Raw genomic sequence first — 15,757 nt, 5'->3', positions numbered from 1 at the left:
CTGTTTCAGCTGTCTGGGCAAAAAAATGTAAGGTTAAACAAAAGACAAAACCGTCTTTGGATATAGTTGGGAGAGGGAATTTCAGTGTAACCCTTTGCTTCTCTCTAAGTCAAATAATAAAAGAAATCAGTTTATCTTCTTAAAAGCTACATCAAAATGTATTACTTTACTGTTCTAACCAGCTGTCCTCTGTTTTTGTTCTCTGGTGATGTACTGTTTTGCTGTTCATTGACTCATTTCTTGCTTAACACTGTTACATATTACAGGAATTTTTTGATCCCTTCAAAGTCTTTCAAAGTTAATACCTGCATTGAGTGTTTTTATTTTACCATTGTTCATGATCATCTTCAGGCAAAGGGACTGAGTCTGTCAGGAAGTCATGACAGCTACCTTGCAAAGGTTTTTTTATAACCAGACTGAACCCTAGTGTGGGCTCCAAAAGGGGTGAACGTGGTGGTGTAACTGCTTAGTTTTGGTTTTAACATTATTTTTCCTTACTGAGTTGAGCTTCATCTTACACATATTACTGACATGCTTATATTTTTGTATTTATATATATTTTTTTTTAATTCTGTATAGTTCTTTGGAAGAGAGACAATCCTAGGAGGCATAATTTAAAGACATTAGAAATTCCCTTTTCCTGAGCCTCCTTCCTGAGCTTACACTTTGTTTACTGATTTTATTCCTCACTTCATTAAGCCCGTTTTTAAAAGAGTAGAACTCTGCCTGAGATCCAAACTTAGTGTTACACCTGTGTGCTTTTCTGTTACTCACATTTCATCCAGATGCTTCCTTCATGCTAGAAAAGTACAGAGGAATCTATTGTTGAGAGACTTTGTAGACTCCACATGCGCTAATAAATGTTTTGAGAGCTTTAGAAAATAGAATGCAGTGTTTGGGGTTTAAGATTCAGGAATCTGAATTGCACTAACAAACTTCGTAATCATACTTGTTTAAGTCTCTTTTTGTAACTGCTGACGCTATAGTCCTGCTGTTTAGTGGGATTTTAAGATTAATTTAGGACAAAGGTAAGTATCAGGACAGAGACATTACAGTAATTTTTATTTTGCTTTTTTTTTTCATGGATTTAGCATAGTTTCCACTGAGATACAAACTATTTACCAAACAGTTGCTAGATAAATCTCCCACTGAGACATGGCTGAAACTCTATAGCGCTAACGTTTCCATTCACATCAGTGAGGTGTGTGGTGTGCTGGCCATCTGTTTTATAAACCTGAATAGGATCTGAAATCCTTACACCAAAGACCTGATTTTTTTATGCCATCACTTTTATGAAAGTGTGCCATAAAACTGGCCATGTGCTGGCAGCCTGTGCAACTGGACCCTTTTAAATCTGTGTAAAAGTGATGACATTCCAAGCACCTCAGCATCTCTTAAAATTAAAACAGCTAATTGCATTAAAGTCTGTGTGTTGAAGAGATTATACTCTTGCTTGGGGTTTGTTTTTCCCCCCTCCTCATCTGCAAGATCCCTGATGGGGTCCACATCTGTGAGAGCAACAGCGTGCACGACAGACTGCCTCACGATTGGCAAGCCAACTGGAAGGAACACTGAGACCCACAAGGATTGCTGGACCCACAGGGTTTTCAGCTTGTGAGAACAGCGAGTTAATTAAAGCCTAAATAAATGAAATGTCCTTCTAGCTGAAGTAAAGATAAATAAATAAATGCCTGCGTGTTGTTGAAGAGGGCTGAATAAAGATGAAAATATTTGTGTCATGTTTATCCAGTAACATCTCTTTAATTGTGGAAGGAGGGCCACCAGCAGACTTGGTGAACGTATACAAATGTTCAGTTCCTGATTTATTTTCAATCTGTTGTTTTAATAGGAGGGGTTCCGCAAAGGTAATGAAAAGTATGTTTTTATATATTTTTCAATAATTATTTAAAGTTTAAAAAGTCTCAGTGTGTATTTTTAGCACGTCTTCCTAGCTACTGCTTCCTTGTCACTGGCAAGTTCAGCCTCTGCCTCCATGCCAGTGCTTGGCAGGCAGATGTCACCAAAGGAGCTGCGTGCTTTGTTTGCAGACCAGTGGTACAGTATATGCTACTAATGCATCATTTCAGTTCTTCTTCAGTTAACAAATATCATCTTAACTTTCCCGTCTTTATATGCTGTCAATAAGAAAAGAAATAGAGCCACTTAAAACATCAGTATGAGATCAATTTTTTCCTTTAAATTTTCTATGGGCCACTTTTTTTTCAGTCTATTAGACTAAACTTAGATTAAATACATATTTAAGGAGTTTGCCTAAGACATATTTAGGAGTCAATTTAATTTCAGTCATGTGTAGACCATTAAGATTATTTGTATTTAAATTGAAGCACTTGCTGAAGTGCTTTGTTGAAATGGGCCTTTGAAGACGTCTAATTTTGGAAGGACTGAGCAATTGCATTTCTCAGCTAAGCCTTGTTTTAAGGTCCTTGAAAAATTAAGTCCTCAGATAGAAATTTGAGTGTCTCTAGGCACCCATTCTGAGACGATGTGGCTGCTGAGTTAGGTCTTGATTTTCACATCTCCCATTCTCACAGATGAGAGCAATGACTGCAAGACTGTAAAGAAACCATCAGGGTTCTAAAGAAAGCTACCGTGCTGTGCAATCAGCAGCCTTGGCCTAACATCTACTTAAAAGTGTAATCTCACTATTTAAAGTGCAAAAAAAAAGAAAAAAATTCGCTGTTTAATAATCTGTTGAATATCTAGCACTAGCCTTTTTGTGTTTGTACTCCTTAAATGTTGTAATGATTCATTCCTGATCGTAGAAGTAACAAATATTAAACATATTTAAATTGTAGTTCCTTTCAGAAAAGACCATGGAGTGGGAAAATAAGTATGAAATTGGATGCCTGTTCTAGGAAAACAAACAAACACAGCAGAATGAGAGAACATGTTTGCTGCTTATTTTACAAGCAGGACTGTAAAGGAAACAATTCTCTCATTACATGTGTATAAAAATAGGCTTTGAGACTGACTTCTCCAGACATGAGAACTCCTAGCATTTCCCCGTTACCTTGATCCACATCTGCTCATTTGTTCAAAAATGAACCAGAGGTAAGTTTTTACTGGGATATCACGCAGAGTTTAGCACAGGAATAGCACATATATAAACACATCCTGAGCATGAAACAAGGGCAGCAATATCTTAGCAAACTGCATAAAATCCCTCAGTGCTGACTTCTTTTGTCAAGAGGCAACAAAAACAGTCCAAAAACTGATTAGTGCATTCTTCGGTTCTGGTCAAACCTCAGAAGAAATACTTGCCTGAATGAAAAGAGAGAGCTGGGGTTGATTAAAGAAAACAAGGGCAGAGAATCTCATGGCAGATGGGATGTGCAAACTCTCAGGATTATTTAGTGAAAAATAGGCCAAGTTCAGAGTTTGTCTAAGTCATCTGACCTTAGTCTGTTGTGGGAGAAATTAAAAGTTATTCTGTTCAAATGAAATCAGCATACTGGCCAGCTTTTAAGTCTGCTGACTGCCTTTTCCCTGGCTCAGTACTCAGCAAATATCCGAACTGCTGCAACTTCAGTTACTCTTGATCACATCAGCTGTGTTCTGCAGTGTCACAAGAGAGATAATTCTAAAGTATCTGTGTTTAATTTGTAAAGTGGATTGACACCATGATTGTGGGCATCTAAAAACCTTGCAAACACTAATAAGGAAGTGATAGTGTTAGTTACACAAAGTAAAGCCTGCAATCTGTGTAAAAATAGGCTGAAGAAGATAATGAAACATAGCAGCACTTTCAGCATGTGAATGTTATGAACCCAGGAAAGTTTTAGTTTTGAAAATCCTTTGAATATTTTTCACTTAAGTTGCAATACAAGGACCTGAGGAAATGTTCAGTTTGGCTTTAAGTTTGAAGGGCCACCATTACATTTGTAGCTTCTTCTGATTTCCTCTGAAGATAGGCGAATCCTGAAGACGTGTTTGTGTAACCATTATGCACCAGAGGATAAAAGCTGCTGGTGAAATCCAGTCCATCTCAAATGTCTGTGTAGTTTCATCCATCCAGATGCATGATGAAGCAGTTTTCCTAAAGTGCGTACCTAAAGTCCATAGGTAACTGATAGGCATTGATAGGTGCTTTGGAAGGCTTCCCTGGTGAGATCCTGCCTCCTATACTTCTGGCATCCAAGGTGGGTGGCTACGAGTTTCCTTCTAGGGACCATAGAGACACCGTCCTCCCTCCATCAACTGTACAGACAAGCTCAGACAATGGCAGGACAAGTACTTGAACAGAGTACAGCTACAGAGTCATTGCCTCGAGCTACCCCAACCAATTCCCTTTATGAAATAGCAACCATTATTCACCCTGACATTTTCTTTTGTCTGTACATTACCATAATGATTTCTCCCTTCTAGAACAAAACTGGGGAGGATGTCAACAGAGGGAGGTTTGTAAAAGTGAGGAATTCTGCCCATGACACAGCTACAGACATACGTTCCTCTAGTGCCTGCTGGGTTAATAGGGTCTCTGAGAACGCGGTCTCCTGCCTGCAGAGGGCGTACGGCTCCTCAGTTTTCCCTGCCAAAATGTGTGTGGAAAAGGGAGAAACTAATGGAGCATACATCGCAGTATCCTTGCATGCACACTGCTGCAGTTGATGGATCAAGGATCTCTCCAGTAATGTGAGGTTACCAAAAGTGTAATTTCAGTGGAAAAATTTGGACTCTTCCCAATCATCCATATATCCCCCCACCGAAGTAAATTGATACTTTATATAGGGAACACTGAAGCCTCTCTGGGACATGTGTTCAGAAGGAGTGTGCTGTGGGTACTTGTGCTTCTTAAAAATCATCTGTTTTCATTTGTGTCTCCATTTCCAGAGCTCCCAACACAGTGGCTCCTCTACCTCATTAGCATCCACCAAAGTTTGCAGCTCTATGGATGAAAATGATGGCCCTGCAGAAGGTAACATTTGGAGGCTGACATTTCAAAGCAGTCAGTGTAGTGATAACAGCAGCTGTGTAGAAAATGAGTCATTCTTCCTGCCAGAGAAAGTGGGAGCATTGCAGGCTGGATTATTTTCCATGAGGAAGCTCCTCAGCCTTAGCAAACCAGTTAGGTTCACTCGTGATCAGATTTGATCTGGACATCACTCTTCAGAGGAATATTTTTTTGCGGAATACTTGAGGTATTATTTCTGCAAGCAACGCAGTGCTGACTGGCTTATTTCAGTATTTTTGCTTCATCTGTCATGGTACTAAAGAACACACTGCAGTCCTGGGTCTTTAGGAAGTCTTACTCCATGCTAAGGCTGTGAGCAAGTTGGCTAAGGGACAGGGTCTGCTCGAACACTGTTGGCTCACACGCACATCTATGCACGTGTGTGTGTATCTGTGCTCCTGTTGGAGAATAACTCTTCATGCTGTCTGTGAATTCAGACAAACCTCAACCTCCTTGTGTCCTAACATTCACTTTTAAAACTCACCTGGAGCAAAGGACAGAGAAATACACAGTTAAATGCACTGTCTTAAAGAGTGTAAACAAAAATCACATTTCTGAGAGGCTTTTTTTTTTATATAAAAATATTTATATACTAGTTTGTATCAGCTGCAGTTTACAGGCAGCTTTTAGAGGCATGTTAGGTATTTGTAACACTATTTCAAATACATTTAAAAAGAATGGTACAGGAATGAGCACTAAAACACATTAAACTACAAGCTTTTCTTATGCTTAGACACTGTGTAATGCAATTTTACCTAAACATCTGGTACCCAGGTTGCATGCAAGGTAATATTATTGAGAACATTTGTTTAAAAACTAAATATTTAATATTGGGGGATGGGGAGAACTAGCACTTAGCACATGAGGAGTTTTATGGATGTCTCAGTTTACAGGATGTAATAAAATAAGTGCTTGAGTGTTGGACTTCTTTGGTACATATATTTAATCATGCTGTGTCAAGGAGTTCCAGCCCTTTTTGGAGGCTGGTCTGCGCTTGTGCAGATCACAGAGGCCTTTTCGTAATTAAAAAAATACAATTTTGGTTTTGTCTTGGGGGCATATTGCAGTGGCAATGGTAAACTATATAACACTCAAATGGTGGTATGTTTGAGCCCCCAGAAGCCTTATTTTTCATTATTGTATCTGCATGAAACCTGTTGAGTATATACAATGTCAGCAGCATGGTTTCACTGTACAGTAAGTGAGATACTGACTGAATGGTTTCCAGGCTCCTAAACTGTGGACTTAAAATGCATGTTATGTGCAACATCTGTGTTTCCTTCACTAACAATAAAAATGTACTAATGATTCTTTCAGAAGTGTTGGAGGAAGGTTTCCAGGTTCCAGCATCGATAGCAGAGCGATATAAAGTTGGAAGGACTATAGGAGACGGAAATTTTGCTATTGTGAAGGAGTGTATAGAAAGGTGAGGAGGATAATATGCTTATTACTGTAAAAAAATTCATTAATGTCATGCTTTTTCCAGATCATATCTTTATTTGTAGAATACAAAAATGTAATAAGGTAATGTCTCAATGCCAGATGGAAAAACTAACGTCCTTGTCAAATGAAAAAAAGAGTGAGTTCAAGGGGCAATCTATGAATTTAATTCTTTTTGGGGTTTATATGGGTTTTTTTCTGCTGCACTCCACATGATTTTGCCAGTTCTTTGTGTTAAATCTTTCTTGTTGCATTGAAATAACATATTTTCTTGCAGTATGTTCTTGCAAGTCTCCTTTTATGTTGGACCAGTGGCATATTTCACGTGTAGGAGCACTCCCTAAAGATGTCAGGAAATTATGTATTTGTGGTGTAGTGGCAATGGTCAGTACAAAGAGCTAACTTTGGATCCATCTATTCTGCCATCTGACACTGAGGAGTAGTCTCTTCTGTGTTTATTTTTAATTAAATGGACATCTAACTCCTGCTTGCCTGCTTTGTGCCATTATATTTGCTCCTTCTAACTTTATGAGCCTCACTGCAGAAAACAAAATCTAACTTCTTAAGTGACCTTTACTGTTAAGAGGTGAAAACAGTCATTGATTTTAGACATCTGCTCCAGAATAGAGAAGTCACAAGTCACCTCAAATGTCAGTGTTGATGAAAATGTCCAGGCTGACTAGTTCATGTCTCTTGCTAGGTCAGGTCAGGTTTGAACTGCCTCTACCCAACCTTAAGAGTGTAAAAATTAGGGAACCAAACAGAAATGCTCTAAGCAGAACTCTGGTTGGCTTTTGGTGGTATTGTTAAAAATAGGACACTATAGAATATAAAAGACAGAAGGTATTTCACCTGTATGTGAAATGACTGTAAGATTGCTCATGTTAGATAGGAGCAGTTCAGACAAAGCAAAAACCTGCCAGAGCTGAAGATGTCCAAAAGAGAGAACAATAGAGATGTCAAGGTTTGAGAATGAAATTTCGTGAGTTAAGTTTTCTATCCCCTATTACCATATCCTGGAGAGGAGACTCTTACAGAAGTCTATAATCTCACCTTGGGGCTCGAAGAAAAAATTGCTCTTTAGCCTGTAAGAATTTAATATAAACCCTGGAGAGTGACATTAAATCTCATGTCAGACAATGATAAATTAGACTGGCTGGTTTTAAACTAGTCTCCTTGGAAAAATACAGGTCCACCTCTGCATCCAAAAGTGCAACTTGGAGATCAGGAAGACAGCTGTTGGGGGAAAGGGTAAGAGTGGATTTTGTATCGGCTGACAGTGTGCTTGTGGGACTTGGCCAAAACTCTAAAAGAAGCCTCTAGCACTCTGCCAGAGTGAGTTCATGGCGGAGCTAGTCATCCAGAGGGCGACTGCTGTTCAGATCAAACCTCATGGTCTGAACACTAAACTGTATGGAAACCTAAAGGAAGCAAAGCAAAACAGTGTGAAAGAAAAAAAGCACTGTAAAACCCTATGGAGGAGCGTGGCTGATTAAAAAGATGGGTAAAAACACATAGCTAAGAAAAGAGAAAAAGACAGCTAAAGTTGAAGTGAATGGTGACTGGGAAAAGCAGATTAGAAGCTAAAATAAAGAAAGGTTGTGGTTTTACTAAACTCATTCAGCTGAAAATGCCATTTGTGCTGAGAGACAATACAAATGTGCTAGTGTGCATGTTACAATTCTTTCCTGAGCTCAGAGAAAATACATGAACAAAATTAAATATAGGTCACATTACACATAAAAATAGTACTGATTACAATATCCTTGAGAGTTTGAATGAAAACTGTTTCCTGTCCTCCTGTCTATCCCACTGGTCCCAGAATTATCCAGTAACATGGTGTGTCTAATGAGTATGTACTCAAATAGCGTTATTACCCAGGTATTCCCAGATATATGGTCTCTGAGCTATACCATTCCATAGATCCCATTTCTATCAGAGAGCTACTACTTCAGGAGATCTTGAAAATTAAAGTGGAATTACTTCTGTTAGTTTCTGCTTCTAAAGCAGTATACCCTTGCCATCACAATTGTGGAAGGATAAATTAAAGACTCAGAGGGTAAATTAAACCAGTACATGTGAAACTCCTTCAAAAATATTCTTTGCAGTCTTTTTAAGCCTCTTTAACCACCTCGCTTCAAAGTTTGAGATGTCCATCATTTGCAGAGCCAAAATTAATGGGGTGATACTTGGGACAGAGGACTTTTCCATTTTCTTCTGAAGTACAATTCCTGTGTGCATTAGACTTCAAAGGAATAGCACCATGAGGTGTTAAACAAATAGGCATGGGTCTTATTACACAAATTCACTGGTCACATGGATACTTCTTCTCCATAGCTGTAAGATCAGTCTGTGAGTGAGTACTGGTTAATACATGTCTGTGAGCACTTCAATACATTCACAGGCGTCTTCTTCTGACAATGAACAGTCCAAATAGAAGCCAGAAACCATCTCCAAAATTTTAATGTGAGGACTTCTAAATCCCATTTTAAGCATCTGTGAATGCACAGACACACACACTTAAATACCTTTAATGCACACACAAATATAACAGAGATAGATTTTTGTCTACAGTGCAGAGTAAATGCCTGTGAACTTTGCAAAAGTGTAAAAGAGCCAGGGAATGTGGCACCAAGTCTTGTTATGAGCTAGAGATCTAACTCTGCCATAGTGCAGCGGGTCCAGACTTCTGTCCAGCCATAACATGTTGCCTACTTTTTGTGGTTCCTTTTTATTGTTTGGAGTGAGCATGATGCCTGTTTCACAGTGACTTTCTGACATGGCCATGCATATTTTTTGGCAGTGTGTAAGTTGTAGTGCTGCTGACAGCCTGTGGTTCTGCAGCTTTTTAGGGGAAAGGATTTACATTATCTTAGCTTTAATTTTCCTTTTACCAAAACAAAGAGTAGTCAGAGTTGTCATCTGCTTGTTATATATTTGCTCCATCATATGCATGATTTGTCCTGCGGTGTTTTTGTATGTGTTCAATTTTAACTTTCAGATACTTCCAAATTCTGACATTTGCTCACTAGCTCAGATTTCCCAGTGTCTTGGAGTACATGGAGTCTCCCATGGCCAACAAAAACCATCAATTTCCTTTCTCATGACGGAAAGGAAGCATTCCTAGGGCAACCAAGCAGCTTGGAGACTTCTATTGAAAGAGGCTATATTTTGTCTGAGTTTGAACCCCAGATATCTTAATTTCTAATATTTCTTGTTCAACCTCCTCCTTCTAGTCCCAAAAAATAGTGTACAAATCTCTTCCTGTCCCCTCACTGAGCTTGGACTGTAGCCACTGAAGAGCAGCACTGAGAAGGGGTACCCCACATGGAGTGCAGCCAGTTTTGGGGGGCTGTAGCATTAAACCCCTGTGTGGGGGAGTACAGATAGGAGAAGTTTTTAATTTTTATTTGCATAACTCTTAAACAGATGTGCTGTACTTTTTTCCCCAATTCATAAATCTTCTCATCTTGTGTGATTTCTTTTAAGTGATGTCCTAATAGACACAGTTTTAGCTCTTTGCCTGGGAACTCAAACAAAATGACTATTTTGATGTTTTCTTTTTACTGAATTCCCCATTTTCCCTTAAATTAAAAGTAAGTGGTACATCATTGCCAGAGGAGTTCTCCATGTTTTAATATGGCAATGAAAATGCCCAGTTCTTTTCCAGATACAGTGTTTTCAGTGTATTACTCACATTGCATGTCCTGTTTGACAGACTGAGCACATTTTTAGACACATTAATGTCTCTGTTGAACATACTCTATATCAATTTAATGTATTGGTTTAACTACTGTGTTTCGTGAAATGAAGAATGAAAAAATGGCCCTGTATTCTTGAAAGGTTATTTTTTTTCTTAATTTTTAACCAAGCATGCCTAAGGGCAATGTAATAGATATTTGTAACCTGTTTAGGTTCTTATTACAAAAGGAAAATATTTCAGTAAGATCTTTTTCTTAAATTACCCGTTTTCCATTTAACCTTATGGTGAAACTGCATCTTGTAAACAGAGCTTCTTGTTTTCATCCTTACAGCCATCTTTTGGGTTTGTAACTTAATTAAAAAATGGAAGTTGATACTGTTAACTTGTCTACAACTAATTTTTCTATGTTAGCAATCTAGATAATAAATATCAATGTGTATGTGGTAGTGATAAATATTATAAGGTTTCAAAACAACGCAGTAGTTAAAAAGAAATGTGTTCTCATCCTGAACTAATTCCTCTGTAATTCCTTACTGTCTCCAGAACATTTTACATTCTGCCTAACAGCCAACATATTTAACTCTGCTGAATATCCTATACTTACTAAATACATAAAACACTATTCCAAGGACTGACCTTTTTATCGTAGCAGTTGCGACTGCAGATATGCAAACAAATGACTTTTCACTTTAAGTAAAAAGTAAGTAAGTATTTTCCATGGGTTGTATTTTTTGTGTAATAGAAAACAAAACTTTTTTGTTTTGAAAATATGTGAACCTGTGAACACTGTATGGTATTTTTACATAAAAATGAAAAAGTAATAACAATTCTCATTACAAAATGAAAGAAAAAATTAAGCAATTTCTTGTTTTGAAAACAATGAAATGTTTTCAAAAAAAAAAGTTTTATGTCTTTTTCTCAGGCATGTGTGTATTTAATAACTTTGGCTCAAATTCACAATACCAGTCAAATCTAAGCTTTGTTTCTTGGAAAAAACAAATATTTGACTAGAACTCTTCACTACACTTACTGTACTCAAATGAAAAATATAAACACAGCTGGGAAAAATATTCAATGTGATTGAACATACACTTTTTTTTCTCTTTCCTCAGATCAACTGGTAGAGAATATGCTCTGAAAATAATCAAGAAAAGTAAATGTAGAGGAAAAGTAAGTACAAAAAACATATGACACCAAAGATGTTTTTTTCCAACAAATGTTTTGTGAGGGAACATTTTGGGAAACTGTTGGTATTTGTGTCCTTCCTGACAAGTGTTAGAATCTCTTTGGTTGAAGTCTTTTCCTGCCCTCTGGAGACTCGTGGAGTTTCAGGAGAAAAAGCTGTCATGTTCTTTTCTAGATGTGTATGTTGATTCTCCAGTTGGTTGTGTGTGACTCCTTGCTCTTTATCCATGTAGTTATAGCCTCTAATTTTCATAATTCCAGGTGTTATAGAAAGCAGAAAAATAATACAAATAATTATAACAACACTGGTCACTGTGTGTAAGGCTTAGGTTAATTAAATTGATGTCAATTTTACACCAATTGACTGTTAGCTTTTGAAAACTGTAACCAATGGTTCGAGAAGATACTATCATGTTGTTAAATCTAAAGATTCTGCATCAGATAAAATTTTAAAAACTTCTGTATTTTATTTTTCTCTGCATGAGACACACGTCTTTTCCTCCATTTCTTTTTCTGTGTTCCGCTCTCTTCTTTCAGTTGCCACATTGATGTTGTTTCTAGATATGTTCCTTCTGTATTGCTGGAGGCAACATCTGTTAGTTTTTTCAAAAACCCCAGAGAATCCATGCAGGTCCCAATTCTCTCTGCTTTTTCCACTGTGAATTTTTTTCCCACTAACCCACATTCATTGAAGATTTTTCTGTGTGTCAGGAACACATGATCCAGAATGAGGTATCTATTTTAAGACGAGTCAAGCATCCCAATATTGTACTTCTGATCGAGGAGATGGACATGCCAACTGAGTTGTACCTTGTCATGGAACTTGTAAAGGTGAGTATTTTGGAGACAAGCTGCTTACTGTATCAACCATGTTGAAAAATTCCATTCCTACTTAGGCTTACTAAAAAATCATGGGGTCACAGAACAGTGTAGAATGGAAGGGGTCTCTGAAAGTAGTCTAGCATCATACTGAAAGATGTGTAACCCACTGTCGGATTTTTTTTTTATTAGCTTTCAAATATTTCAAATATTTGTCTGACTTCCTGTAAGCCATGCTTAGAAGTGTCCTGTGGACAGTACTTTGGATATCACCAGTTTTGTTTCCTTCCTCAAAGGAATACTCATTAAAAAGCCATGATCTGCCTTGAGGTGAATTGAAAATATACCCAGTCCAAACAGCCATAAATACGAGCCTTCAAAATGCAAAAAGTTCATTAGGTCATTAGTTTTTATTAATTTATGTTAAATCTAAACAATATTACATGTGTTTTTTCTCTATTGATTTATATTAACACAGTTTAAAACTTGCCTTCTTGATAGCAAACTAAATTTAAGCTGAAGGGGAAAGTGAAAAAGAAAAGCCTGCTATTTAAAGCACGATTCTATTCTAAAAAGTAAATTAACAAAAAAGCAAATGCAGTAATTTCTATTTTGGACCCTGTTTATTTCTTCACAGTGACTTCCAGATCTTGTGCATTTAGCTCACTCTCTGGTGGAATTGTATGTTCAAACTGGATTATGAAGCTCAGACCAGGTTATCTCTTGCCCCCATACTGTCAACAGTGCAGTGCAACAAATATGAGTTTGGTTCTGCTACTAATACACAAGTATGCCACTGTGCAGAAAAGATGGTAAAAATGGATTTGAGTAAATTGTGCAAATTATAACAGAAAACCGCTGAAGGCATCTTGTCCTCCATAGGTACTTTACCAGGATACACCTGTTTTTCACATCAGCTGGTAGGATTTGTGATTCTCCTTCCTTCCTTAACTGTTCTGGGGAAGGATATCTTTCCAGAAGCCACCTCCTTTTCTGTATCCTGATTGGCACATTCCCTGGAGGCAGCCATCATACCTATGCCTGGGAAATACAGAGTTTCAAGTGTTTAAGGATAAATGTGTCAATGAACTTGTGCAGCAGCAGTATTTGTGTGGAGGCCTGCTGTGTGTACACGCTCAACGCTTCTGAGCAAATCAGGCACTCTGAACCCTGGCACCCAGATCACTTCCTCTCAAATTAAGAATGTGGTCCTCTTCAGTGGGCATCCTCTGTATCCATGGCTAGAAACAGGCACCACCTGAGGTCGTGAGAGAAGGCAACTCTTGGCAAACAGGATTGTTAATCTGCTTTGCTCTGGTTGTAGTGGAGGTTAGAGGGTGCTCTTAATGTAGGCACCTCATGGAGATGTTAAATAGGGCAATCCCAGGTCCAAGTGTTTCTTAAATACCTTCTCAATCTCTGGTCTGGAATACAAGAGCAAGTCGAATGAGATGGGTTTTTGGTTTTTTCCATTATCCCCCATGCTCTGTGGCAGCACTGGTGAGACAAGCCATGTTCCCAGTCCAAAGCTGGAAGGCTGTGTGTGGCTCATGGATGGATGCCCACAGATTTTCCCTGTCCTCATGGCAGTCTGGGAAAGTCTTGTTATCTATGAGAAGCTCAGGCTATGCCCCACAGCTTAGGAGATGGCAACATTGTCCTCTTAGGTTTGCACCCGACAGATATCCTATTTGACTTGAGTAGTGCTGTGGAGCTTATGGTCCCACTAACCCCACTGTCCACCACCTCCAAGCTCTGAGGAAGCACACTGGGAGATGCTGGTGACAAGGAGCTGACATTTTTTTCTCTGATGAAAAAGTTAAATCCTAAGACAAAAGAATAATACTTTCAGAAGTATTTCAGAAAGAAAGACACTTTTTCATGCCATGAATCTCTTTGTATAACCAGTCCCAGAATAATTTCCCCATTCCCTTCACAATCACAGTCCTCTCTCTCTCTCAGGCATGCAATGTGAAATAGCACAGCTTGAGATCAGATACCATTAGCCATCTAACACTATTTTAATCATAATTTCTGCTCTATTCTAAGTGAGCACACTATGAAATCCATGCTACTGTCGGTTTTCCTCAGTGTCTGCAAGAGCTTGTTCAAAGGTACATCAATCCCTTTGCGCAGCGCTGTAATCACATGTAGCCACAGCTTCATCCTGCATTGACAAATCCTTCATCGTGGCCCCATGAGGTGTGCTAAGAACTAAAAGCTGTGCCTCATCTAACCTGCCAAGACGTAAGCACATAGCTGGTTTCATGGGTGCAACCTGCTGTGCTATTCATGGTTGAAAAATGTGTACACTGTAGTGTCCAATGGATTTTTAATTGAAGTCCTACTCAGCTAAATGAGAGAGGAGGGGACTGAAAACTCTTAGAAAATAACTAGCCTAAAAGATGGATATAAAAAACCACATGCGTTTTATTCACTTTCTGGAGAAATCTGTTTTCTTGTGCTCTTTCTTCTTTACTCTTCAGGATTGCTGCACATGTTCTTTTAGCTATGTTATGGAAGGGCTTTATAGGAATCTCTGTACTTCTTATATCCTAGAGAACACTGTTTCAATAGTCTTTACTTTTATGTAGAATAATAGAAGAAATTTAAAAGAAATATTCTGATCCTGGGAAGTCAACTTTGTTTCTTTGAAGCAAACATCTATTCCTTAATATATAATTGGAAGAAAAGCCTTGTTGCACTCTATGGCACTAGGGAAGGCATTTCTGGAAAGACATTGAGTGTTAATTCACCAATTGCTGACTGTTACCATTTCATAATATGCACTGTAAGACTTGATTAATCATCTGTTATTGACTGACTTTTGAAGACTTAAATCAAACTTACAGACAGGAAAGAGAGGCAAGGAGAAAAGGCTTGATAGCGCAGGGCTGGGTTTCAGTTAGTACCACCCTGCATTAATTGGCAGTAACATCTTTGACATAAGTGACTGCTGCAAATCCTGCCCTCACCTCATGGCAGATAGGCCATTCATTGCTTTGTAAAGTGTAAGAAAAAGCACTTCATAAATACAAATATAAACACATTGCAAGTGGTGCTTGTAAAAGGAAGCAAAGACCTGGTTTCTGGCACATTGCCTTTTTACACAGCGAAACAAAATTGTTATTCAAACTTAACAGGGGTTTGGCCAATTTAAGAAACAAGATTTATTGCTGAGTTTCCTTTAATGCTCCAGGATATGATTTCACTTTTGCAGAAGAAAAAGAGAGATCATATCATTTACATAACAAGGTAATAAATAAATAATTGGTTACTGTAGTTCCAAGTACACTTCCTCATGTGCACAGATGATAAAAACTGCATTCAGATGTTTCTGGTCCTGTTTCACTCCAAAACAGGGGATTTAAGACTGAAATGTCATCCTGAACTCACCCTTGGTGCCTGAATAAATGATAGTGACCTGCTGTGTGAATCGGCTTAGCAGAACCTTGCAGGTTAAAGTGCTCTTTGGGGAGAGGAAAGTCTGAAAACAATTCTGCCTGATATAGCTGTCAGCTCTGTTAACTCTTTCCAGGATATCACGTCTCTTTTAACCGCAGAGAAACCTGCAGACTAAATACATGCTCTCTTTTCTTAGCAGGGTACCTGGTAAGGAACTTTACTGACTACAGTAG

At 38.2% G+C, this 15,757-nt stretch overlaps 1 protein-coding gene across 5 annotated transcripts in view; it reads left to right on the top strand.

Moving 5' to 3' along the window:
• Positions 1 to 15,757, top strand: part of DCLK1 (doublecortin like kinase 1) — a 240,177-nt gene that overhangs the window by 187,072 nt on the left and 37,348 nt on the right. For all 5 annotated transcript variants that reach the window (XM_048295102.1, XM_048295101.1, XM_048295099.1 and 2 more), the window contains 4 exons: positions 4,852 to 4,936; positions 6,290 to 6,398; positions 11,228 to 11,285; positions 12,012 to 12,131. In XM_048295102.1, the coding sequence (XP_048151059.1) occupies positions 4,852 to 4,936; positions 6,290 to 6,398; positions 11,228 to 11,285; positions 12,012 to 12,131 (372 nt within the window). The remainder of the gene's footprint in view (positions 1 to 4,851; positions 4,937 to 6,289; positions 6,399 to 11,227; positions 11,286 to 12,011; positions 12,132 to 15,757) is intronic.

The sequence above is a fragment of the Corvus hawaiiensis genome, chromosome 2 (genome assembly GCF_020740725.1).
Source record: "Corvus hawaiiensis isolate bCorHaw1 chromosome 2, bCorHaw1.pri.cur, whole genome shotgun sequence".
Lineage (NCBI taxonomy): Eukaryota > Metazoa > Chordata > Aves > Passeriformes > Corvidae > Corvus > Corvus hawaiiensis.
This window is presented reverse-complemented; position numbering and strand designations above follow the sequence as displayed.